Here is a 24153-nt window from a genome sequence, read left to right on the forward strand (position 1 = left end):
GCCTGTTATTTCCCAACTGGGAAAAAGGGGAAGCTGCAAGTCCAGCTCTGTCCCAGGTGCCAGGGCTGGCCCTGCTGCCCTCGGCGGTGGTGGGGCAGGGAAATGGTGTGTGGATGGTGTCCCCTGCTTGGGGACACAGGGTGAGGCAGGTCACACTGTGCCTGGCCGTCCCAGCTGGCAAGGGGATGGGAAATGTCAGCCCACTGCTGACAACCAGAGAGCAGCCCAGCCTCGGCCCCAGGACTGGGAGCGTGCTGCAGGGGGGCTGAGGGGCTGGGCTGGCCCCCAGCTTGTTCTGTGACCCCAAAAACTGAGCCTCCAACCCAGGGCTCAGTTCCTCATCCAAAAAAAAAAAAACAACGTGTGACTGCTGGAAGCCTCGTGAGAGATGCAAAGGAGAGCTGCTGTGTATAAAAAGCTGAGCAAGGTCTCAAGCCACTGGCGTGCAGAAAGATCCTCCCATCAGCGAGCAGCTTCCTCTTAAAGGCAGGAGAAGATTGAGCCGGTGGGAAGCTGAAGTAATGGAAAATCCCCCGTTCAGAGCCGGCTCCTTGTCTGAGGGAGGTGCACGCAGCATCAGTCACCATCTGCTCCCGCGCTGAGAACACCGCAGCTCTCCCCGTGGGTGGGGAGAACGACCTCGAGTGCTGCCTTGCTGAATCCTGGTGCTGCCTTGTCTGCAAAAAAAAAACAGGGCCCGCTCTGTGCAGCACCGTTAACGTGGCCTCAGTCTGGTATGAGTGAGGTCTGACTCTGCATGCTTGTTACTTTTCTCTTTCCTTGGTTTACTTGCAGTTGTTTGTGCAAATAAATGCACGGAGATGGTTTGAAGCAGGTTCTGCTGCAGGCGTTGGGCAGATCGCCCAGGGCCGTCCCGTGACTGCCCACAGCCGTGTGATCCCAAACCAATTTCCAGCTCAACGCCTGCATCACTTGCAGATAAGAGACGTTCCCTCAGCTGCCAGCTGCAGGGGGCTGAGCTCTGCCTGTGCGTGCAGAGATCCGTGCCCCAGGCTCTCCATGCATCAGCCTTGAGTCACCCCGGTGCCTTTGGGCTCGCCTTATCCCCCACACAGCACTGGCTGCAGCCAAACCTGCCCCAAGGAGCTTGGTGTCCCACCTCATCTCGGGTGGCTGCGCCGAGCTGGAAGGCAGCCTGGTAACTTCAGGGCACTGGGAATCAAACCTCGGGACTGGTGGTGTGATCAGTGCCTCACACCCTGATAAATCCTAAAAGGATGGGAAGAAGTAGGAATAATTCATCTGCTTAGGGCATCAGAGGCAGCACACGGGGCAGTGCTGCTCTGGTGGGGATGGGAGGCTGCTCCCAGTGTCCCTGCCCAGTCCTCCCAGTGGTGACAGGAGCAGTGGGAGCAATGGGATGAGCTCCTCAGCACGCCTCGGGTACAGGCCTCGCACAGCCCAGCACACTGCACCGTATCAGTGTTAATTGCTTTGTCTTGGAAAAAGCAGAAGAGGAACTTTTAATCTGGTTTCTGGTTTCCAGCATTTTCCCTCTTCTTTGGTACGGCTACAACTGGAGCCAGCACTTCTACACTACCAGGAAACGGTCATTAATCAGCTGCTTCCTTCTACTTTTCTGCAGCGTTACAGTTTGAAATATCTCCCTGACAAACTGGGAGAAGTGTTGGAGTGAGGCCATGGGAAACATCAGTTCAGTAACCAGCTCCATGGCATGCAACATCTGTCAAGATAAGGTGGCCTCTCGCTGGCTTTGAAGTGCTGGAGGGGGCTGCAGAGCTCTCCCTGAGAAAGTTCCCCTTCTCTGCCTTCATTAGATCTTAAGGCAGCCCCAACACAAAGCTCTTTTGAAACAAATCTTGGGGTGCACGAGCAGCTGAGCGGATACTTGCAGTGGCACAGCTACAGAAATACTGCTCAGTTCCCAGCCCTGCCTGGCGATGTGGAGCCCCTCAGACTGGAGCTCTGACAAATTTGCCTTTCCCACGGAGCAGCGGGTACGCAGGGAAGGAAGGGTTACAGGAAACGTGGGCTCTGCTCCGAGCCCTGCCTTGATCAAAGGATTTTGGCAGAGGGATGCCGGGGACGCGGGGCTGCCTCCTTCCTGAAGCCACACAGCTGGTGTGGCCGCAGCAGGCAGAGGGACAGGCAGCTCCCCCGGCATCTCCTCCAGAGCTGGGGCTGCTCTCAAAGGGGAGGCTGCAGGAGCCCTTTTCCTCCCCTGGAAAAGATGAGGAATGAGGAATAGCCCTGCCCTCTGCCCTCGCACACGAGAGGGGAGCAGGAACAGAGCAAGATCTGCCAGTGGCATAGGGCCCCTCCCTGGGGTAGTAGAGAGCTGGAGCCAGCCAAGGGGCTCTGGAAATGAAGTCATCTTCTCCTGGGTATTCTGGCTGTTGAGAGCCAGGGAATTCCCTCTTTGTCCCCCGCAACCCCGACCTGGCACTGTGGGCCCCCTTCTCGTGATGCAGGTGACACCAGATCCTGTCCCTCTGCAGTGTGATGTTTCCTTGGCTGTGGCTGTGAACCCCCAGTTCTTGCTCAGCCCTTTGGCTTTCCAAAAGAGACTTCTGCTGCAGGAATCCACGTGGGCCAGAGCTGGAGAAGGGTTAGCTGAGAAAACAGGAGGCAGCTCTGCTCCTGTGTGCCACCCAACCACCGGATTTCACATGGCTCAGTGCAGAGCGCAGAGCTGGGGGAAAATCCTCGACTCACACAGGTGTTGAAGGGCAGGGAGCCCAGGGATGGAGGTGGTACCGGTGTACGGCAGTGCGAGACGTTGTGTGGGGGCCAAATAAGAAACAGGGGAAGGGCAGGGGAAGTGGTTTTCCCCTGGAAGCGATCTGCTGGTGTTTGTGCTGAGGCAGACCTCCTCGTGACTGGGAGCACTGGTTCCCGTGACAGCTCCAGCACCGTCCCCTGATGGGGAACGGGTCTCGCTCTTCAGATGGAGCAGCCTCTGGGGTCACAAGGCTGGCTGCCTCCAGGAGCGTGTGCCTCCAAGGCTGGATGGCCACTGACTCATTTCCCTCGGGCAGGCTGTCCTCGCTGAGCTGATGTGAGGAGCCTGCGCAGCCCGAAGCCCCATCAGTCTCTGAGCATGGTGGTGAGGTGAATCAGCACAGGATGGAGCAGAGTGCGAGCAGCAGGACCCGCACAGCACCATCACCCACGTGGGACCGTGTCTGAGAGCTGGGTGTGAGCACTGCCACCCCGGGGCTACTCGGGAAAACAGCCAGTGAGGGATGATGAGCAATATAATCTCATGGTTCCTCCACGCAGACCTCCCGTGATCCTCATCACTGCAAGTCCCATCACCCTCAGGAACCTCTGCCACAAGTCCCTGTGGATGTGGAGCCCCAAAGCTGTCTGAAATAGGCCCAAATTTGGAGCTGCTTGCCAAGGCTTAACAATACCCCAGGGGGCATCGTCTACACAGAGGGAAAAGCTGGGGAGCAACCAAATGATCGGAGAGGACAACAGACAGAAAAGAGAGAAGGGTTACACATGTAGGGGCAGGGACTGGAAGGCAGATGCCCCAGGGAGCTGAGCATCCCCACAGGGCTCACTGTTCCCAGAGCTGCTATATTTTGCTCACTGACACTCTGAAGGATGACGGAGATGGAAAAAACCTTACAGTCCATGGGGCTTCCCATCCCCTTCCCAGCCACTGAGGGGTATTGGGCTCGGTGGTCCTTCAGAGTAACCCAGTACAGCCTCATTGTGTTGTTTTTTGGTAATTTCAATTCTAAAAGCTCCCCTGGAATTGTATCGCTTTCAGAAAATACTTGATGTAGGTGCTACTGGCCTGCAAGTCCCAACTGAAACCAAATGGAAATGTTTCTGCAAAGCCTGAGGAATATTTATCAGGCCAATTTTGAGTTCAGTTCATTAGCAATTACCTTGATTTGCTTTCCCCTGCTCCTGCCAATTTACCAGGGCAACGTCTTGGAAAGTCGCCTCATTTGGAGAGAACAGGATGCAATTAGCCAGATAATCTGCTGATTCTCCTGCCGAGCTCCGTGTGCCCTGTCCTGACACGGGCAGTGGCTGTGCATGCTGGATCAGACCTGATTTCTGGCGCTGTTTATGCGCTTAATGCTACATAGGCAGGAAGGAAGATGCTGTCCTGCCCTCAGGCAATGACAAATCCACCTCTTGGTTAATTCCCCAAGCTGTAACCCCTGGGCTCAAACCATCTGGGAGCTTTATTTATTTATTTATTTATTTTCCGGGGTTAGCTTCTTCACTGCGGCAACAGGATTCCCGAGGGGATGCGGATACCTATTTTTGAACATGATGGGAACAATTTATTTCTCCAGGGCAGCTCATTTTCATTTCCTCACCGTGCCCATCCTTGCCGCTTTATTCCAAGCAACTATCTAAGGTCAAGCAACTCCGCCACGAGGTGTGGAGCAGCAGGGGCTCAGTCACAAGTTAGCGGGGGCAGATGGCACAGTGCAAGCGATGCCTAAACATTTTAACGGGTAAGGGAAATTCAGGGAACACCCAATGCTGCAGTGTCCTTCGGGAGATGAAGAGTTTTCTACTAAGTCAGTCGCGAATATGCAATTAAAACAGCGGGAAGGGGTGCTGCATCTTGCACACCACGTAGTTTTCCCACTAATAATCCAGCAAAGACCCCTCAGCCAGAGGGTTTGGGCTGAGGGGACAGCACCGGGACAGAACTGGAGGCCTGATGCCTGCGATGTGCCCCCCTTTTGTTTTCCTGAGGAGCCTCCTTGGGGAGCGCCCGGGGGGCTCAGTGAGGCGCCTCAGGGACCGTGGGGCTGGGGTGTCCCTTGGTGCTGGGCGCAGGGTGGCACCCGCCATCGTGATGGTTACACACACACACACAGAGACGAAATCAGAGAGATAAATTTATTTCCAGCACAGCAGCTCCCGCTGTGGGGGCTTCCTCAGGGGGGCCTCACAGGAGACCCCCTCACAGCACCCCCTCCATCACCATCCCCTCCACCCGCACTGCGCATGCGCACCCCTTTCCCCGCGCATCTCGCTCGCCCGCCGCCCTCGCGCTGTTGTGTCCCCGCCGCGCTCCCGTCGCTGCTTCCGGCGCGGGGCCGGAACCGGAAGTGCGACGGGGGGGGGGAAGCGAGGAGGAGGCAGCGTGAGGAGATGGCGGCCCGCGGCGCTGCCAGGCGCGGGGCCGGAGCGGGGCCCGGCCGCGGCCCCGAGCCGCAGGAGGAGCCCCCGCCGCCGCTGCAGGCCGTGCTGGTGGCCGACAGCTTCAACCGGCGCTTCTTCCCCATCTCCAAGGACCGGCCGCGGGTGAGAGCCGGCCCCGGGGGCTGCGGCGGGCGGGAGAAGAAGAGAATGGGGCTGGGGGGGGGGGGGGGAGGGGCTGGAGCTGGGCTTGTTCAGCCTGGAGAAGAGGAGGCTCAGGGGTGACCTTATCGCTCTGTACAGGTACCTCAAGGGAGGCTGTAGCGAGGTGGGGGTTGGTCTGTTCTCCCACGTGCCTGGTGACAGGATGAGGGGGAATGGGCTTAAGTTGAGCCAGGGGAGTTTTAGGCTGGATGTTAGGAAGAACTTCTTTACTGAAAGGGTTGTGAGGCATTGGAACAGGCTGCCCAGGGAAGTGGTGGAGTCACCATCCCTGGAGGTCTTTAAAAGACATTTAGATGTAGAGCTTAGGGATGTGGTTTAGTGGGGACTGCTAGCGTTAGGTCAGAGGTTGGACTCGATGATCTTGAGGTCTCTTCCAACCTAGAAATTCTGTGATTCTGCAATATACTAGCTCCCTTAAGATTGACAACTTAGCAAATAAAGCATCAATAACAGAAAAAGGTGATGTTAACTCCTTAATTAAGATTTTGTAACTCACTGTAATAAGTAGGGAGGTAAGAACAGGTAATTTTTAGGAACTTCCCAAGTACTTTGTAAGAGCTTTAAAAATGCTATATGAAACATAGTTTTGGCCACATGCAGCTGTCTGAAATTACTAAGAAAGGGAAAGGAGACTTTTAGGTATTATTACAAAGGTCTGACTACAGCAGAATTCTGTGGTATAATCTCCCTCATGCTACGTGAGAGGAAGGAGTGCTGCCGGGTCTGAGCAGCGATCCTGCCTCGTCTGCTAATTACCTGCTTGTGGGGGTCATAACTGCACACATGGCATCGGGTTTGAAACAAAGCAGGACACAGAGCGAGTGAAATATCATGCTGAAACATCATTCAGTTGTAAATCAGGAACCGGGCTTAAAAGTATGGCCCGAGTCCCAAATCGCAGTCCTGCATTCACTTCCCATTGCATCTTCCCCCTCCCCTTGTCTCCTGGACACTCGTGCTCCCGTGGCTGCATCGTTCACGTCTGACAGGTTTTTCTTGTAGCAGCTGAAGCCTGAGTCAGGGAAGCGACGCGCTGGGATGCGTGAGTTTTCTAGCCCAGCTTAGCTGAGTCCTCACGGAAGAGCTTTTGTTGTGGTTTGACCCAGCTCAGCACCACGCAGCTGTTTGCTCCTCCCTCCCTGTGCGGTGGGGGAGAGAATCAGAAAAAAAACTCGTGGCTTGAGATAAAGGCAGTTTAATAGGACAGAAAGGGAAGGGACAATATTAATAATGATAAAAATACAGAAGGCAAGTGATGCACAGCGCAATTGCTCACCACTCGCTGACTGACGCCCAGCCAGTTCCTGAGCAGTGGCTGCCCCCCAGCTCCTGACCAAGCCCCAGCTGTGCTGCTCAGCATGGTGCCATGCAGTATGGGACGTCCCTCTGGCCTCTTGGGGCAGCTGTCCTGCTTCTGTCCCCTCCCAGCTCCTCGTGCACCCCCAGCCTCCACCGTACCAGCTACTACAAAGAAAATGAACACTATCCCAGCCAAAACCAGGACAGATTTATATGTGGTAACTAACAGTGTTTGTTCAGTTCTCTGTGTGTCTGTTTTTTAGGCTCTTTTACCTATGGCAAACGTGGCCATGATTGACTACACCTTGGAGTTCCTAACAGCGACTGGAGTGGAAGAAACCTTTGTTTTCTGCTGTTGGAAGTCAGCTGAGATAAAAGAGCATTTACAGTAAGAATCTCTTCTTTTTAGCTGCACTGTGTCCTCCTGAGTGTTCTGTAGGAATATTTTTTTTTGTGCCTTTCTGATGTGTTTTTCTCCTCTCAGAAAATCCAAGTGGTGCCGCCACACCTCTCCCAACACGGTGCGCTTCGTGACTTCCGACCTGTACCGCTCCCTGGGGGACGTGCTGAGAGACGTTGATGCCAAGTCCCTCGTTCGTTCTGACTTCATTCTGGTCACTGGGGACGTGGTGTCCAACTTCAATATATCCACAGCCTTGGAAGAGCACAAGTAGGTGGTGAAATAAACGCGTGCTTGCCTGGTGTGCTTGTCTGGGCTCTGGCTGGAGAGTGATTTCAAAATTCTGCCCTCATTTTTTTTCAGGTTGCGGCGTAAGATGGAAAAGAACGTTTCTGTGATGACGATGATTTTCAAGGAGTCCTCACCTGGTCACCACGCCAGGTGCAAGGAGGATGACATTGTCATTGCTATGGACAGTGCCACGAACCGCGTCCTTCACTATCAGAGAACCCAGGGGCTGAAACGTTTCCGCTTTCCTATGGTGCGTCTGCAACCTGATGGGTGCAAAAGGGCTGCGGTAGTGAAGTAGCCCACCGAGAAATCCTCCTGGAGGGAGGGCTGGGGTGCTGTGCTTGCTGCTTCCTTTGGAGGAGCAAATGATAGGAAGTAACCCGTGGTAAACTGGCTTCTTTTTTCTTTAACCTTTATGTAAGGCTTGGTGACGTTGTGCTGGGATTCATTTCACAGTTTGAAGACGGAGCAGGCATTTCTCAAAATTCAGTTTGCATCCCTTTCTCTGTATGAAACAAGGGAGGTGGATGATTCATGCTGTCACAGTGACATGCAGATTGGGGTGCCTATGTCCCTGTCATACACAAACTGTTCTGAAGTGACACTAAGCCTGACACAGGGTGGAATAACGAGGTGCAAGGTGTAGTACCTCTTATCACTTCTACCTGAACTGTTTCTCTAGAAATGTCAGGGGCTCTGCTAATAATGTAGTAAGTGCTCAGTTTGCATCTGTGGAGGCACTTCAGAGAGATAAATGGACCCTTTTCTTTTTCAAATCAGAAGTAAGACTATGAATATACATGGCATTTTCAACTCTAAATTGGTTATTGGTAAACTATTCACTACCTTCAAATGAAAGCACAAATCATTGTCCAAGACAAAAAAGGAGGAGGAAAATAAAACCACCCCACAACTGTAAAAATCCACGGGGGGCATGAAAGCCGTGAATATTGCATTTGGATTCATTAATATTCTTTGTACATTTGTAGCTTTTTAGCAGCTAAAGGTAAGGAACCTCCTAGGGGAAAAGAAAAAAAAAGATAGTTTGTACAAGCTGTTTCTTGGAGAACTGCAGCTTGTATGGATGAGGACAGTCTTGGCTGACTGACACACAGCTGTGTGTGGCTGGACTGTGCCTGCTACGCTTCTCTCGGTGGAGATAGCAGACTTCTCTGATCTCCAGAACAGCGGCTAGTTCAAGAATTCAATCAATATGCTACCTCTGGCTTGGGGAAGGCTTCAGGGGTTCAGTGCTGCGTGCGACACTCAGATTACCTGAATCTTTTCCTTTTCCAGAGTCTATTTCAGAACTCTATTGAGAATGTGGAGGTACGCCATGACTTGCTGGATTGTCATATCAGCATCTGCTCTCCACAGGTGAGCTCTGCCCTTCCGAGGGTCTACAATTCAATCTGCATTGCTTCCTTGGTGCTCCTGATGTGCAGGGGTGCATGTGCCCTTGGTGTACTGGGTTTGAAAACCAGAACTCCCCACTGTGCTCAGAGACTGAGCTGGGATTGTGTGGCACAGCTCTGTGAGCCTGTTCCTGCCGTCCCCTGCTCGAGGCCGGGCAGAACTAAATAGTAGATGCATCAGGAGACTGAATGGCTGATTGGGCACAGGATGAAACCATACTGGAAAGTAAGCAGTAGTAAAGTCTGTGGAGCAGAGGTGATTCCTATACTGTAGAAAACTGTCAGTATGTGCAAGCTGGTACCAGGTTAGGGTAACATTCAGGATTGCTCCAGCCTAGGCTTAGTAATGGCTTGGTAACATCTCTCCCGCTTCTGAAAGAGCTGCTCTACAGCTTTCCTTTGGGAGTGAAACTACAAAGCGAGGCTGGGCGGACTGCTTGGAGGTGCTAAAGTTATATGTTTTGCCCCTTCTGAAAACCAGAATCTGTTCATAGTCTGCGGTAGGAGGAAGAGATGGGAAGGTCAACACTCCTACCGGCAGGAATCAAAGCTTTATTCAAGGCAAGAGCATCACTTTCCTATACTGTATAACTCGTCTCTCTGAGAACTGCTGAACAGCCATTAATTAACTGGCTTCCCTGACAACTTTTTCCATAATTACATTATGTCTCCACATTTTATTTCTGGCAGGTGGCTGAGCTTTTTACAGACAATTTTGACTACCAGACGCGGGATGACTTCGTGCGTGGTCTGTTAGTGAATGAGGAGGTAAGGAGAGGGATGTTAGGAGGGAGATCCTGTCCCCTTGCATCAGAGAACACTCTGACACGTCCCGTCCTGTTTCCAGGTCCTGGGGAACCAGATCCACATGCATGTAACGACAGAGGAGTATGGTGCTCATATATGCAACCTGCTGATGTACGAAGCTGTGTGCTCTGACATCATCAGACGCTGGGTTTATCCTTTGACTCCGGAGATGAACTTCACTGATGATGAGAACCAGAGTTACACCCATTCCAAACACAACATTTACCGGGGGATGGATGTTAGCCTTGGTCACGGCAGCGTGCTGGAAGAGAACGTGCTCATTGGGCAGGGAACCGTCGTCGGCAGCAACTGCTCCATAACAAACAGTGTTATAGGGCAGAACTGTAAGATAGGTGAGTATGAGAATGGGGGGCATGCAGGGTGTGCTAGATAACGGCACAATGTGTTGTTGTTTTTTGTTTGTTTTGTTTTCTTTTTTACAAGATACGTACATTTGGCTCTCAAAGATGCTAGGTACTAATGGGGAAAAAAGGAGAAAAGCTTAGTTTTCCAGGGGAGGAAATAGATAAAAATTTTCAGAGTACCTTAATGATGCTGAAAGTGGGAGGCACTTCATGACTTCATGCAAACAAGTTGTTTCAGCAGAAGAGAATGCATGGTGTTTAATGACCTAGGATTATCACCACAAACATCCTGCAAACGAGGGGCATCATTTTTTGTGAGCTGCCTGGTGCCCATTCTTTCTGGCTCTGGCTTGATTTTTTTTTTTTTTTTGTGTGTGATTTGGCTGTGTTTGTACAAATCCAAGATGTCCATTGTTACTGTCAACTTCTTAAATCTCTGTGGGAACAAACTCAACTTTTAGCTTTGGTTAAGTGTCTGTAGGTCTATAAGACCCTTTTCCTCCTTTCATCTAACATCTTTCATGCATCGAGGGCATTGTTTAGTCCTAGGTTCAGTAAGGTGCTTTCTAGTGAACTCAGCAGTGTGGGAGAGCAGCAGTCTGCCTTGATGAAAATATTTGTACTTGATGGTGTATAACAGGTGATAAAGTCACTTTGGACGGAGCTTTTCTCTGGGACAACGTACGGATAGCAGATAACGTGGAGATCATCCATTCTGTTGTCTGTGATAATGCTGAAGTGAAGGAGAAAGTAAAGCTAAAGCCGCGCTGTGTCCTCTCCTCTCAGGTGAGTTGTGTTTGTGTCTATGTTGCTTTCTGCCTCTCTTGGCACTTCCTATGCTTATACATTAAACCATACCAGAATGCAGGGCTGCTCCAGGCCTTTCCTCAGAGATGGGGAAATGCTGCTACTTTTTCTTCCTTTGGGCATTTTGGATAGGGTAGCGTGGTGTGTAGCCTAGCAGTGCTGATATCTGTAGTTACATTTGTTTGACTCTCTTGGAATAGCTTGTCTGGAGCTGTTATCCTCCCTGCTGGTGGCGGGACGAGGGAGCAATCAAGGTATTTCTTCATTAAGATATGTTGCACGTATTTGCAGGTAGTAGTAGGTCCTGGCATCACACTTTCTGAGGGCACAGTGATCTCCCTGCACCCGCCAGATGAGGAAGAAGAGGATGACGACCAGTTCAGTGATGATTCTGGTGTGAATAAGGAGGAGAATAAAGTCAAACTGAAAGGTATGAGAGTTTCTGGCTCCACGCGCTCAGGATATGCAGAGGACTTTGCCCTCCGTTTTCTGTTTTTTTTTCCCTTCCTCACTCTAGATTTTGCAGTGCCAGCTTAGTACTGTGTTCAGCTTGGAGTGTATGTCCCATAGGGCAAGCAAAGATGTTCAGCTCAAGCTGGGCAGTGGGGTATTGTACCTCAGTATCCCAGCAATGAAATATGTGGAGAATCAGCTATTTTCCATTTTTCCTGGAGTAGGAGCCTCATAAGAGACAATAAGCTGGAGTTGAAAGAGATGTTCAGTTCAAGGCAGGTTACAAGATTTATGTCCTTGTACCTGGAATGTGTCCAAGGACTTGGTCCTTGTGAGATGCTGTTTCTACCAGTGTGGGTTTGCTGAGGGATCTGAACATGCTTAACTGAATTTTGTTGCTATTGTGGGGGTAAGTCAGTGGTCATTTGTTGAGGCAAGTGGGAAGATAAAAGTGGAAAAACGTATGCATCTTCAGGAATCCCAGCTCCCTCTCACTGAAGGATATTTAAGGGCAGTAGATGCGAGTTTTACATCTATTTCAGGTTTACCCATAAGCAGGTCCGGTACATCTACCTCCTAATCACTGTTTCTTTTTCAGGTTACAACAAAAAGGATGTAGGCTCAGAAGGCAAAGGCTATCTTTGGAAAGCAGATGACAAAAATGAAGAGGATGAAGAAGAGCAGAGACAGAGTCTATGGGGTAAGGAAGAGTTTAGTGTAGTCACCTGGGAATGGGCAGACAGACTTTGTGTCGGGAAAACTTGCTGAGAGGAACGCTGATAATTGTTCCCAGAATAAGGCCTGGACTCTATGAGGCAGTTGGGCCTTTAGATAACTTTTGTGTTTGAAGGTGAGAGGTTACTTAGAAAGGTGACAGACCAGATTCTCTCTTCCTGTGCTCCGTGGAAGATGGTTACTGTGTTTTTGACTTACACAATGAACTTGATGAACACACACAGCTGTCTGTGCCGTGAGTGGCATGCCACAGGCCACTCCCTCCTGCAGAAGGGATAGAAGGGATAAGCTTTGGCTCTTCTGGGTTCTTCTGTTTTTCTTCCTGCTAGTGACAGCCTGCTGACACTGCTCCATAATGAGTCAGCACTCTGCACAAATGCGTTTGCTTCTGTCCCTGTCCTTTGCTGTCTGCCTGCAGACTTTAAAAATAATAATAATAGTAACAATCCCAGTGCCAGCTGTAGTGTTCCCTCTGCAGCAATTCTAACCATCTGGACCTGTGAGTAAAGCCTTTCTTGCAAGGACAGATGGCTGCTGATTTGATTGTGAAGTCCCTGGGACACCTGGTTCCACATGTGTATGACAGCTGAAGCTTTTGAGCATTGAATGGTGTCTTCTCTTCTTCACCAGGCCCGGCTGTGCATTCAGAAGAAGAGAGCGAGTCAGACAGTGACATGAGCATGGGCTCCGAGGAGCCAGACAGTCGGGCAGCATCCCCTCAGCTAGATGACATCAAAGGTGAGAAATGGGGCCAATGAGAGCAATGGTAAGTCTGCAGGTAATGCAGACAGTGAGGCTTATGCTGCTCTCTCTAGGTGTATTGGAATGTCTGTGGATGGATGTAATGTTTGCTTCCTGACCTCACTTTCTACATTTGCTACCCTGGTTTTTAATATTCACTATGTTGCTATTGTACCTTGGGTTAAGGTACTCCAGGGTGAGAAGCTAGGCAAAGATCCTTCATCATTCTCACTCACGATCGCTGGGCTTTCATGAAAGTGACTTTCCTGAGTCATCTGTTCAAATGGCAGTGTCATTGCCTAAACTCAGATTGTGTGAAGATCCAGCAAATTTCCCTGGTCAGGACAGATTACTGCTGTAATTGTATTGGAGAATTAAATTTCCTTATAGAAACTGCTTCTTTTGGCAGATGTGCTTTGATTTTCTGTTTTAGGTTCAGGTGGATTTAAATGGGGTTCAGGCTAAACTGGAAAAACACACACACATTTTGCACCTGAAAGTATCTATCTTTGCTTTCATATCTTTAGTTAAAGGAAGGTGAGGTTTGTCTGAATAGGAAAGGCTACAATGTGAAAGTGTAATAGAAACTGCTCTAAAAGATCACAGAGATAAATAGCTTTGTACTGGTTGTTGTGGTTAGATCAATGATATCTAGAAAGTCTTTTCCTTTATTTGCATTATACCACTATTTGTAAGCGTAGTTGATGTGGATTTGTGCCAGCTTATGGAGAGCAAATAGAGGTCTGCATCAGAATGCTTCCTTTGTTAAGGGCACAGTTTCTTTTGTAGTGAAAGGGTTGAAGAACATGTGCTCTTCCTTGGCCTAACTACCTGTCCTTTCTTTCATCAGTTTTCCAGAATGAGGTTCTGGGTACGTTACAGAGGGGTGAAGAGGAAAACATTTCTTGTGACAACCTGGTCCTGGAAATCAACTCTCTCAAGTGAGTGTTCCCTTAAAAATGCTGTCCCTTATTCTGAACAGTTCTGTTTAACAGCAGATCTAGAAAGAGGAGAAACCATGTGAATACCCATGTTGATTGTTAAACAATAATTTTAGCAGTATTACAGCATGAGAAATGCAGATTAGAGTTTGTGACTGAATGACCACAGGAATTGATGCATCTATAGCTTCCTCAACCGTTAAGCTTTTCCAGCCCCAATTCTGTAACGGGACGTTGAATTGCTATTAAGTAATTATGCACTGGAGAGAGAAAGCCAGTTCTTGGCACTGACTTCTTGTGAACTCATGCAGGAACTGCTGCTCCTCGCATTGCAACATTCAGCCAGCTGTCTGCAGCTGAGACTGTGCAGTGGTGTGACTTGTCCACTCTGCTTGTACAGCAGCAAGTCTGGAACATGTAATCAGGGTGCCTTTTACCTAGTATTTCTCAAATACAAACCTGTTTCCCTTCTTTTGCGCAACCACATTCATGCAGCACTCTAGTAAACGTGAGGGTGCTGTCCGTGCAGCAGCTCATTCCACAGTGATAGCAGATTTCCAGGACTGTTGGTCTTACACGGGGCCTGATGCAATGCAAGGTGGCTTTGTTACCTGAATGTTTTTTGGGGGAGGAAACAAAAAATTCTGGAAGATGTTAAGTCAAATCTTCTGCTATAACAATGTGAGGAACCACAGTCTGTAGAGATGTAGTGTGAAACTCTTTTTTTTTTTTTTTTTTTTGGATCTTTTTTTCTTGCAGGTATGCCTATAACATCGGCCTGAAGGAGATGATGCAGGTGCTCAGTAAAGTGATTCTGGAGTTCCCACTGCAACAGCTGGATGCAAACCTGGACTCCCAGAACTATTTCTCAGCATTACTTCCTGTGAGTGCTGTTCCCTTTGACTCTTGGGGCTTTTCTTTTAGTGTGTAGGAGTCTGAACTCATGAAGTTCTTCCTGGCTGAGAACTCTTTTTGCTTAAGCCTGAAGTGACTTGAGCTCCTTGAGGTCATGAGCCTCTTTTTCTTCCCTAAAAGTGAACTGAAACTATTGTGCCTGCTTGACAGAAATCAGCTCAGACCATAGGTGCGGGGAGCCCTACTTCAGTACCTCTAATCATCTGTGTTTCCTGGGTGTGATAGTAGAAGAGTATAACTTGTAGAAGAGATCAGAGAGGGACTGTTAGAGATGTCTTTATAGGCTTGCATTCCAGGAATCCAGTTCTAATCCATCATAAGCCCTGTCCTTGGGGCAGCAGGGAGTTCTCCTCTCCCAGTGGGATCTTTTCCAAGGCATTATTTGTCTGCATACTGTAACCGGTGCCAATTTTTTCCAGCTAAATGCAGAGGCATAATCTTGTCTTTCTGTGAAGATACAGAGCTCTGTTGTGTCTCTAAAGAGTTGGTTTGTCTCTGGGGTTGTATAATTGGGTGAGAGCGATTCCTGTTTCCTGGCTTTAGGATTTATTTAGGATCTGCTTTAAAAAGCAGGCAGCTTTATCTTAATGGTTTCGTTGATCCAAGCTGAAGCCGTTGTAGTGGTTTTCTCTTTGCTATCGTGTATTTGTATATTGAGTTTGAAAACTACATGCTACATAGGTGCACTTTTAGAGTAAATGTATCTGACACCTGCTTGTCTCCTACTGAATTTAAACTAGTCCTTCCCAGAGCTAAAGAGGAACTGATTGGGGTCCTAACAGAGCAAGAGTAGGACAGGAGAGAAATTCAGTGCAACATCCAGTCAGAAGAGGCTCTAGTCTAGATAAAAGGTACTATATAAATGAATAATGTTTTGCATAATTGCCCCCAAACCCTTTGAATCTAAAGATTATGGAAGTATGCGAAGAACTTACTTCTGGGTAACTTTGTTGATATATATGTCATTGTAGGAAAGCTGGTGTTCATGCTTGCCAGCAGAGGCAGTGATCAAAAACCTTTAGCAAGAAGCAATGATCAAAACGTATTCAGGGTGACTGTGCCCAGTGTGGTGGACAGGTGGAATTTCTTCAGGCAGGGAATTGTGTGTGATGTGGATTTACAAAACACAAATTAATCCTTGGAGTTAGAAAAGAGATTCAAGCATCAAAGCAGTTGGCTATCATGGCAGGCAATGGTTCCCAATGTTCCTGGTTAAAGAGCAGCCAGCAAGCTCGTTAGAGTATCCTTCTCTGGGAGAGTTTGGTGCCTCAGTGTTCTGTACTTGGTGCAGAATCGTTGGTGCTGGCTTTCTGTATTGATAGCAGCAGGCAGTGTCCTGGTGAGGCACACAGTTACCATTCCATTGCACACACAGTGTTATTCACTGTTATAATAACTGTTTGAGTTGAGATGTGCCTCTAATGGAAGTAGAGAATTGTCCTTTGAAGGCTTGTTAAGCAGATACCAGTGGTCTTCCTGCACAGCAGCTTGTGCTTATTTACCAACAGAACTCTGAAAAGGGGAGACCAGTTCTTCAGGCAGAACATGTGTTTGTACGGTATCTGAAAAAGTGGAAAAGTGTATTTTTCTGCAGTGAATAACTTGTGGTTGCCTAATTAGTAAAAAGTGTAGTGTTTTAAGTTGCTAATACTTCTTACACCCTGCGAATTTCAAGCACTAGCTTGGTACAGGTGAGTGCATAAGGAAGATGTAGCTGTACAGCTAAAATGGCCTCAGTCAATGGTTGTATTAGGCTGAGATCTGCTTATAATGGTTTACATATGGCAAAGGTATTTTGTATGAGATGGAAATACTTCAGTTCTGAGAGTGTTGAATATCAGAAGCCTACTGAACTTTGTAGGACTGATTCTTACTCTCCTTGTAGCTCAGCTCTAGTGAAGAGATGTTAAAGGAAGATGGGTTGTTTGTGTTAGAGCAATGGTGGAGCAGTCCCAGACATCTCAGGAGGGGAAATTGTGGAAATGCCATTGTTATGATGTATGGTTTGACTTGAAACCACAGTATGTGCTCCGAGTGTTGGCCCCTGAGCATGAAGCTTGCAAGTGTTGCAGCAATTTTAGGAAATAAGCATCCGGTAAAGGGATATGCCCATGGGTATTTTTTTCAGATGAAATGTGGAGGCTTGAGAAATAGTTATTCAGTTTGATGTATGTCAGGTATCTTGTTTGGTTCTTGTACGAGTTGTAAAGCAGAGATGGTACAGAAAACATGACCTTTCCCAGACTGTAGGCACGATTGGAGGGAGTGTGGCTGAAGTTGCTGGTAAACTGAAGGCTGTGCTGCTGTTGTTGCTGAAGCATCACCAGACAATAGGTGAGGATGTTTAAAAGGAGCCACATGAGGCAGTTTGGCAATTCAGCTTGTGAGCTGGCCTGTGTCTGCACTGCTGCCCGGCAGCTAGCACGTACGGTGCACTTCTGTGGGTTTCTGTTTGGGAGCCATCATCTTCTGTACTATCATGCAAAGGTACACAAGACAGGATTGTGTGTTCAGGGAGCAGATGGATCCTTGCTTTCATTGGAGAAATTTCTGGTGGTCAGCTCAGATGCTGTTAAGGTATAACAAGGTCAGAATTATAGCTTTGTCTCATGTGCTTTGCACACATTTCATGGTGGTGTTCTGTGCTGGAGGTGGGGGTAAAATAGGCTTGGTCTTGAGACTGTTCTGGTAGAAGAAAAGTGGATCACAAGCCTCTTTGAAGATGAAGTTGGTGCAGCATCATGACCAGATCTGGTTTAAAAAAATAAAGTAAAAAATGAATGAACTTGTCAGAGGAACTTGATAGCTTTCTCCAGGATGTAGATCGTTTTTAGGACTTACCCAGATAAAGTCAAAGCCTAGGACGTTAGGATGTTGCCTGTCGGTCTCTACAGCCCTCTCAGCTATCTCTTAATTTTTCAGTATCTTTTCAATCTAAAATAAGCGCAAGCTTCTAATCTTCCAGTTCAGATTTTTCTGAAACTCCCAACACAGCCTCTGTGGCCATACAGTCTCCTATGTGTGTTTTTGCAAAGAGCTCTGTTGGGCTGAGCCCTCCGTTCCCCATTAGCACCAATTACAGTAACAGTGCATGTTCTCAACCTGAGATGGTCTATTTTTTTCTCCCTTTCCCAGCAATAGGCACATGGGATTGAGTCCTGAGGTTGTGAGTGTTCATAGCTCTGCTTTCTTTATAAATTACTTTTAAAAATTTCATAACTTCTGGTTAGAATTGTACCAGCTTGTGATTTAAAGATGTTAACAGTAAGGTATTACAAAATATTTCTTAGCCTGGAAGGAACTTGCTAGTAGCTGTGCTGCAATTGAGGTGAAGAATAAAAATGTGGGAAATGGTTGGAGAAGGAATAGTGTTTAGGTTTAAACATTTTGCTAAAGGTTAGAATAATTTTTTGAAATAAGTCACGCAGCTCTCAGCTTTTTGTTGTAATACCATGACGATTAGGATCATTCTGTGCTCTTCCTGTTGTCCCTTGGGCCAGTCGATATACCCTACGGATCGATCCATTTGTGTTAATCTTCCTTTTTTTTTGTGTCTGCTTGAGGCGTGCTAATTCATGCCTGGCTGCAGTAATTGAAGAGGTGGCAGAACATAGTGCTATAGAGTTGATGAGCAGTATTTCCTAGCACAGGCTGTGTCAACAGCCCACGGTAGCTTGGGTTCTAGCTCCACTGTTTGTCATGAAGCTTTCCCTCTGGCAAGGCTACTGCCTGTTCACAATTGTTCTGGACAGATAAACCCTGGATGTAGGTGACTCAGAACTTCATCACACCCCAAGTCCCTAAGAAATACAAATACCCGTTTCCCTTCAAAACAGACCGGGTGAGTGTATTCTGTAAGGAGGCACGGCAAGACCATATACCTGCCTGAGCATGCCAGTGGAATAGTTACAGTATTTTCATGGGGTGGCTTGGTCATGATGTGGCCAATGAGGAATTTTTGTATCTTATCATCCTCGCTCTATTATCTTAAAACTTTTTTTTTATGGACAAGGCTGCATTTTTATTACCTCCTATCCTGGGTGCTGCTCTGCAGAGCTTTCCCTGCTGCTTGCTTTTCAGATGCATACAAGTGAAAGAGCTGTGGGGAACTTGGCCAGAAATACTGTTTGAAGAGGCAGCACCAAAATCATTAAACGAAAGGCTGCATCAGATATAAACCTTGGAGTAGATAATTGGGATCCACTAACAGTGAAACAGTTTCTTGCTATTCATCCTTCCTGCCCATTCCAAGCAAGTCTGTAGATACACATAAAACATGTGACTTGCAATTAGGAACTTTTAAAAATCTTAGTTCTTATTTGCTCTTTTGCTTTGCAGGAAAGTGCCAACGAAATGTTAGCTGCACTTTGAGGGAAAGTTTGAGAGCATGTATATACCTCTCCTTATCGGTCTGCTGTGATGTGATTTTCTTTGAGTATCAAACTGCATTAAACACGTTTATTGTGGTTGTCTATTATTCCAGCCAGAGAAGCAAAACCAAGAAAGCTAACTGATGTTCTTAAGGCTACTTGGCAAATCCATGTCCTGTCTGCACACGAGGCATAATAGTGTCTGTTTAATGGCCAGAGACAAACACATTAACTGGCTAGCTGAAGGGTTTCTTAAAATGCTGTCCTGGGTCAGTTTCTCAGTGCAGTACCGCTGAGAAGCTGGGCTGAGTGCACACATCCATCTCATAGCTCAGGAACTTTTCTTCTGTGCTTTCTCCCTGCAGCTGTTGAAGAACTGGACCCCGTTGTTTAAGAACTACATAAAACGTGCGTCAGATCACTTGAATGCCTTATTTGCCATTGAGGAATTCTTCCTGGAACATGACAGTCTTTGCACATCAATAGCTAAAGTGAGTATCTGCTCCCAGCTCTGAGGACCTGTTTTTGCTGGATTCATGGTGAAATGCATCCTGTTCACATCGTCAGCTTGTCTGCTTTAGAGGAGAGAAGTGTGGGGTTGCAGTGCAGAGTGTGGATGGGAAATCCATCTATAACAATTGCTTTAGAAAAAAAAAAAAAAAAGTTCTGTGTCTGCCTGTGCCTCAGAGTGAGCACGGCTGAGGGTAAGTATCCCTTAGCAGCATGAAGCCTGAAGGGAGCTGTTATTTTGCAACTTCTAACCTAGATACCCTTGTGTGGTGCTGGAAGAGATGTGAGGCCAGGGGCTTGTTTTAGGAAGAGCTTAACTTCATTTGTCTCTGCCTGGTCCCTGGGATCTAACTGCCAAATGGTTTATGCTAGTTGAGAGCACAAAACTGGGAATAAGGGCAGAATTTCTTATTCAGGCTGACCTAGTTGTGAAACTGGGAATAAAGGGCAGCAGACATGTGGTTTATTACCTATCCTCCTGCTTCAAAAGTTTTCAATATATCCCTGCACAATCCTCCTTCACAAAAATTTTGTCCCTGTGTTCTTTCTGTCATCAGACTAAGAGCATTTGATTTGAATTGCAAGTATTTTCCTTCAGCAGTCTCAAGAAGCCCCTGTCTTTTGGAAGAGCTCTCCTAGGGCCTGCTTAACTGTTGGTTCCTCAAGACAGAGTAATCTTAACTTCTGCCACCAGTGCCTCTGGCTAATGGCAAAGCACTTAGCATGGAGCTGAGCCAAAAGCCTTTGGTTTGGTGAGCCAAAATGTCATTGAATTACAGCAATTGTTTGGCATGTGTCCATTGTTCTAGGAGCTTGGGTTTCCCTGGAGGCTGAGAATTGAAATGACACTTTATATTTGGAGTTGGCAGACAGCTTTGTCAGTGCTCTGCCGCAAGGAGACCAACTGCAAAGTGCCTGCTCTGCCTGAGCACAAAGGCACCCTGAGAAAGCATGACTGCATCTCGCCCTCACTGCGCTGGGCAGGGGTTTGAGCTGGTGAATGACCAATTGCTTTGACACCTGCCATAAGGCACTTTTCAGAGAGAACTGACAGGAAGAGGGAGCCTGGGGCAGGGTGGATGGATTTGTGCTCTTCTCTGTGCATGTCACTGCTGTGTGTATCTGGGCCTGCATAAGGGTGGCTTATCTGATCTGCTTTGGGGATATTTTTGGGGGTGATTTAAACAGAAACATGGTATCTTGAACTGATGCCCTCTGTGGCCTCTTGTTGCCCGCAGCTCTCAAGCATACCCTGCAGCCACAGAGCTGAAGGTGATGGGGCTTGAACTTTGACTCATTGTGTGTCATAGCATCCAGCTGCCAGGAGCATAGGGCTTGACAGGGGAAGTACAGTTATTTGTAGTAATAAAATCAAAATTAAACAGACTGATTGCCTTCTGTTGAAGATGGAGCTGGAAGACACAGATTATGTGCAAAGTCTATGCTTGGACATGAGCTAGTCCCAAAAGGCTTTATAAAGAGCCCTGTTGCTCTTTTTTAATCAATGCAGGTGTTGATGACATTTTACCAGCTGGAAATTCTGGAAGAAGATGTAATTCTCAACTGGTTCTCTCTGCGGGACACATCTGACAAGGGAAAGCAGCTTCGTAAAAACCAGAGGGTAAGTCTCAAAGGTGTCTTTTTGTTTGTTTGTTTTTGTTGTTTGGTTTTGTTTGCTTTTTTTTTAAAAAAAAAGCAACATCTGGTAAAAGAAACTTGGAGTTCAGTGCCACTGTCACCTTCTGTGGAGCAGCTGCTGGTAGGCCAATAATGCAGCAGTGTATTGAGCGCTAAACAACGCAACTTTGTTCTCCAGAGCGGATGTTTCTGTGCGTTCTGCCATAATCATCCTGTTTCAACAAGGAATGGAGGCAGTAGGAGAGAGATGTTGTTTTAAGTGGGGTCTGCAGCATAAGGCCAGCACTTTCTGGAGGAGCAGCACGGTCTCTCTAAGCCAACACCCATTTGAAATGGGCTTTAGGCCAATGCCCTGTGTGCTGGCCCCATGCAATTCCTTTGAAGCTTTCATTCCTGGCTTACCAGCCCCTTCGCATATATTTTGAAGCGTTTGCTGTACTGAGTGGTTTCATTTGGCTTGTGTTGTAAGGGAGCGTATAAACTTCCCCCTTCCATCAGACAGAACTTTGTGCTGCAGTTTGGCTGAGCCCTGTTCCAGTCCTCCTCCCTGGATTTGGAAGAGTTGGAGGGGAAGAAGGCCACCTCTGAGGAACTGCAGCTTTGTTTAAACCTTTGCTTTGTTTATAAACCTTTGCAAAGTCAACTGGTAGTATAGGTCAGCAGTGCTTTTAATGGCATGCCAGTTGTTTTTCATCTAAGCTTGTGTGTCTTCCTCAAATCTGCCTCTGTTTTCATGTCTTCTAGAAACACCCTTTCTCTTTCTTGTGTGTGATAGCAGTCCTCACTGACACAATACAGTTGTTGAGCATTCCCAGCACCTGTTTGTCACTTGTCACCCACCTACATTTTCATTCTCTCTGCAGCTCCAGAAGTTTATCCAGTGGCTGGAGGAGGCAGAAGAAGAGTCGTCTGACGGCGACCAAGACTGACACGGTGGCTTGGCATGAGAAGAGGCACTCTCACTGCCTTTCCGGGCCAAGTGGGCAGGGCAAGATCAGTGCCAGTGCATGGTGTGTAGATGTGGGGCCTGACATCGAAGTGACTGACAATCCCATCATTAATTCTGTTGTGCATTCCCAACGTTGCCACTTCCCTCCCTCACTTGTCTAGTGGCACATCATGTTGGGTGGTTGTAGCACAGTGTAAGAACCACAAGGGAAAAGCAGGAGGTGATGATACCTAGAATCCCTCTGGAGCCTGGTTATGGTACACTATAAGCTATCTTTTGGAAGCTCCATGTTACTAATGCAAAAGGAGCAAACAGATGCAAATGCATCGCCCGTATAAACCTAACCATTGGGGTTGTGGAAGAGTGGTCATACAGCTAAATTATTTGGAGTCATTATTGCTTCTGGAGCTCAGAACTGCTGAAGAGACACTGGCAAGGTTGGTAGGTAGGAGGATGTGGATGAGGATCTGGAGTGCAGGACTGAGTTTCGAGAGTTCCTGTGCCTGGAGAAGATGCAGTTGTCTTAGGATGCCCAAGGCATTTTGCAGCCCAGAAGGCACTTCTGTGATCTTGATGAAAGGGAGAATCTCTTGCCATCTGCTGTGCTGGGATCTAACACGAGGTTGCACAGTGGAGTTGGTAACACCGCGTGTTTCCTCTTTCTTTAGAACAGGATCATAGGTACTCGGCTTCCCCGACAGGGGTTGAGTAATAGTGGGTGCACACTGGTCTACGTGGTTTACCACATCTTAGATGTGATACGTCTCATGCTCATCCCCAGCAGTGTGTCTCCCCCCCCCCTTTATTTTTTTTAGTAAAAAGGGAGCAAAGAGAACAGAGATGCCTGGCTTCTCCTGCTGCACAACTACACTCATGTTTTGCTCTGAGGGCACTGATTGCACCAACTCCTTTAAGGAGAAAGCAAATTCCTAAGTTCCGCTCCAATGTGAAAAAGAGCGAGTGGTATCTCCTCAAACTGCACGTGCGTTGTGTTTCCAAATGATTTTGGTTATATAAGCTTTCTTACTCAAACTTGCGCCTTTTTATTTGAGAACTTCCCCTCCCTCAGACAGCAGGGAAAGTGCTGCAAACCCATTGTAAAGGTCAGCAGCTGCAGAGCTGCTTGGCGTGCAGCCGGGAACGAGCGTGCCTCTGGCGCTTTGTTGCCAGCACGATGTGTGGCAGGCAGCAGTAAGGCCTTTAAGAACAACTTGCTTGGAAATGTCGCTGTGCTGCGTTCTTCTCTGCTCTTCTAAAGAACAGAGCAAAAAAGGCCCAGTGGGAATCAGCTTGTGTTCATAGGTGGGTTCTACGTTGGACGTGCTGACCTTGCCTCTGTCCCTTCAGGAGGAGCATGGAATAAATCCCGTGAGAGGAGGGTTGGAATATGCACTGGAGCTGCCCACTCAGGATATTTACTTGGCCGTTCCGTGGTGCCACAACTGTCAGTGAGGGGACAGTGTTGGGTGCTGGAGGCCAGGGATGCTGCCTCTTCAAAACTGATGTTCAGCCAGGGCGATCTCGTGCACTCCCACTATCAGTTGCCAGGACTGTGCGTAACTGTGCTTGTTTTCTGACATGGCAAACTCGGTCTTGTAAATGTTGGGGAAATAGTTGGTATCTGAGTTTTCTGTATCTGCCAATATTTAATTCAGGGAGCAAATAAAAACTATCCTGGTGATACTGGCCTGGTTGCTTTGATGGAATCCTATGTGTCCAGTTCTATGTGCTTGAGCAGAGCTTAGAGGTAAGCTAAGTAACACATTTCTACATTTTCCTCAAGAGATATCAGGCACGTATTAAGCAGGTAAGAAGTCAGCGCATGATGGAATTGGTATAAATACCCAGTGATAGCTCATGATCTCATTATTTAAAAGTAGAGAATAGTTTGGTAACACTTTTGAACTTTGAATCCTGAAATCGGTGAGATTTGGTTTTGTACAGGAATATGTTGCAAAGATGAACTGTAAATCCTATGAAATCTGTTTTCCTAGCCATGATGAGAGCTAGTGGGAATGTTGGCTATTATGTACTGTGACATTTCCTTCTAATGTTGGGGAGTAAGAACTGGTGGAGAGGGGGGAGGACAGCTACAGAGCTCTTACTTAAACGTATTTACAAGCCAGCTGTGAGACTTGGGGATGCTGAAGCCTCCTTGGACATCTGAAGGTTTTCTTCCCTTTTAC

The 24153-nt window shown here is 47.7% G+C and overlaps 1 protein-coding gene across 1 annotated transcript; it reads left to right on the plus strand.

The window, feature by feature from the left end:
- Positions 1-5092: 5092 nt before the first annotated feature.
- On the plus strand, positions 5093-23655 carry EIF2B5 (eukaryotic translation initiation factor 2B subunit epsilon). Its single transcript, XM_084291736.1, has 16 exons — positions 5093-5271; positions 6894-7018; positions 7115-7300; positions 7394-7571; positions 8618-8698; positions 9427-9504; positions 9584-9896; positions 10549-10694; positions 11007-11145; positions 11767-11868; positions 12534-12641; positions 13495-13585; positions 14345-14468; positions 19236-19361; positions 20891-21001; positions 21882-23655. The coding sequence occupies exons 1-16, from the start codon at positions 5119-5121 to the stop codon at positions 21945-21947; spliced, it is 2127 nt and encodes a 708-aa protein (XP_084147862.1). The 5' UTR covers positions 5093-5118; the 3' UTR covers positions 21948-23655.
- Positions 23656-24153: the final 498 nt, after the last annotated feature.

Source organism: Netta rufina (assembly GCF_964035555.1).
Source record: "Netta rufina genome assembly, chromosome: 9".
Lineage (NCBI taxonomy): Eukaryota > Metazoa > Chordata > Aves > Anseriformes > Anatidae > Netta > Netta rufina.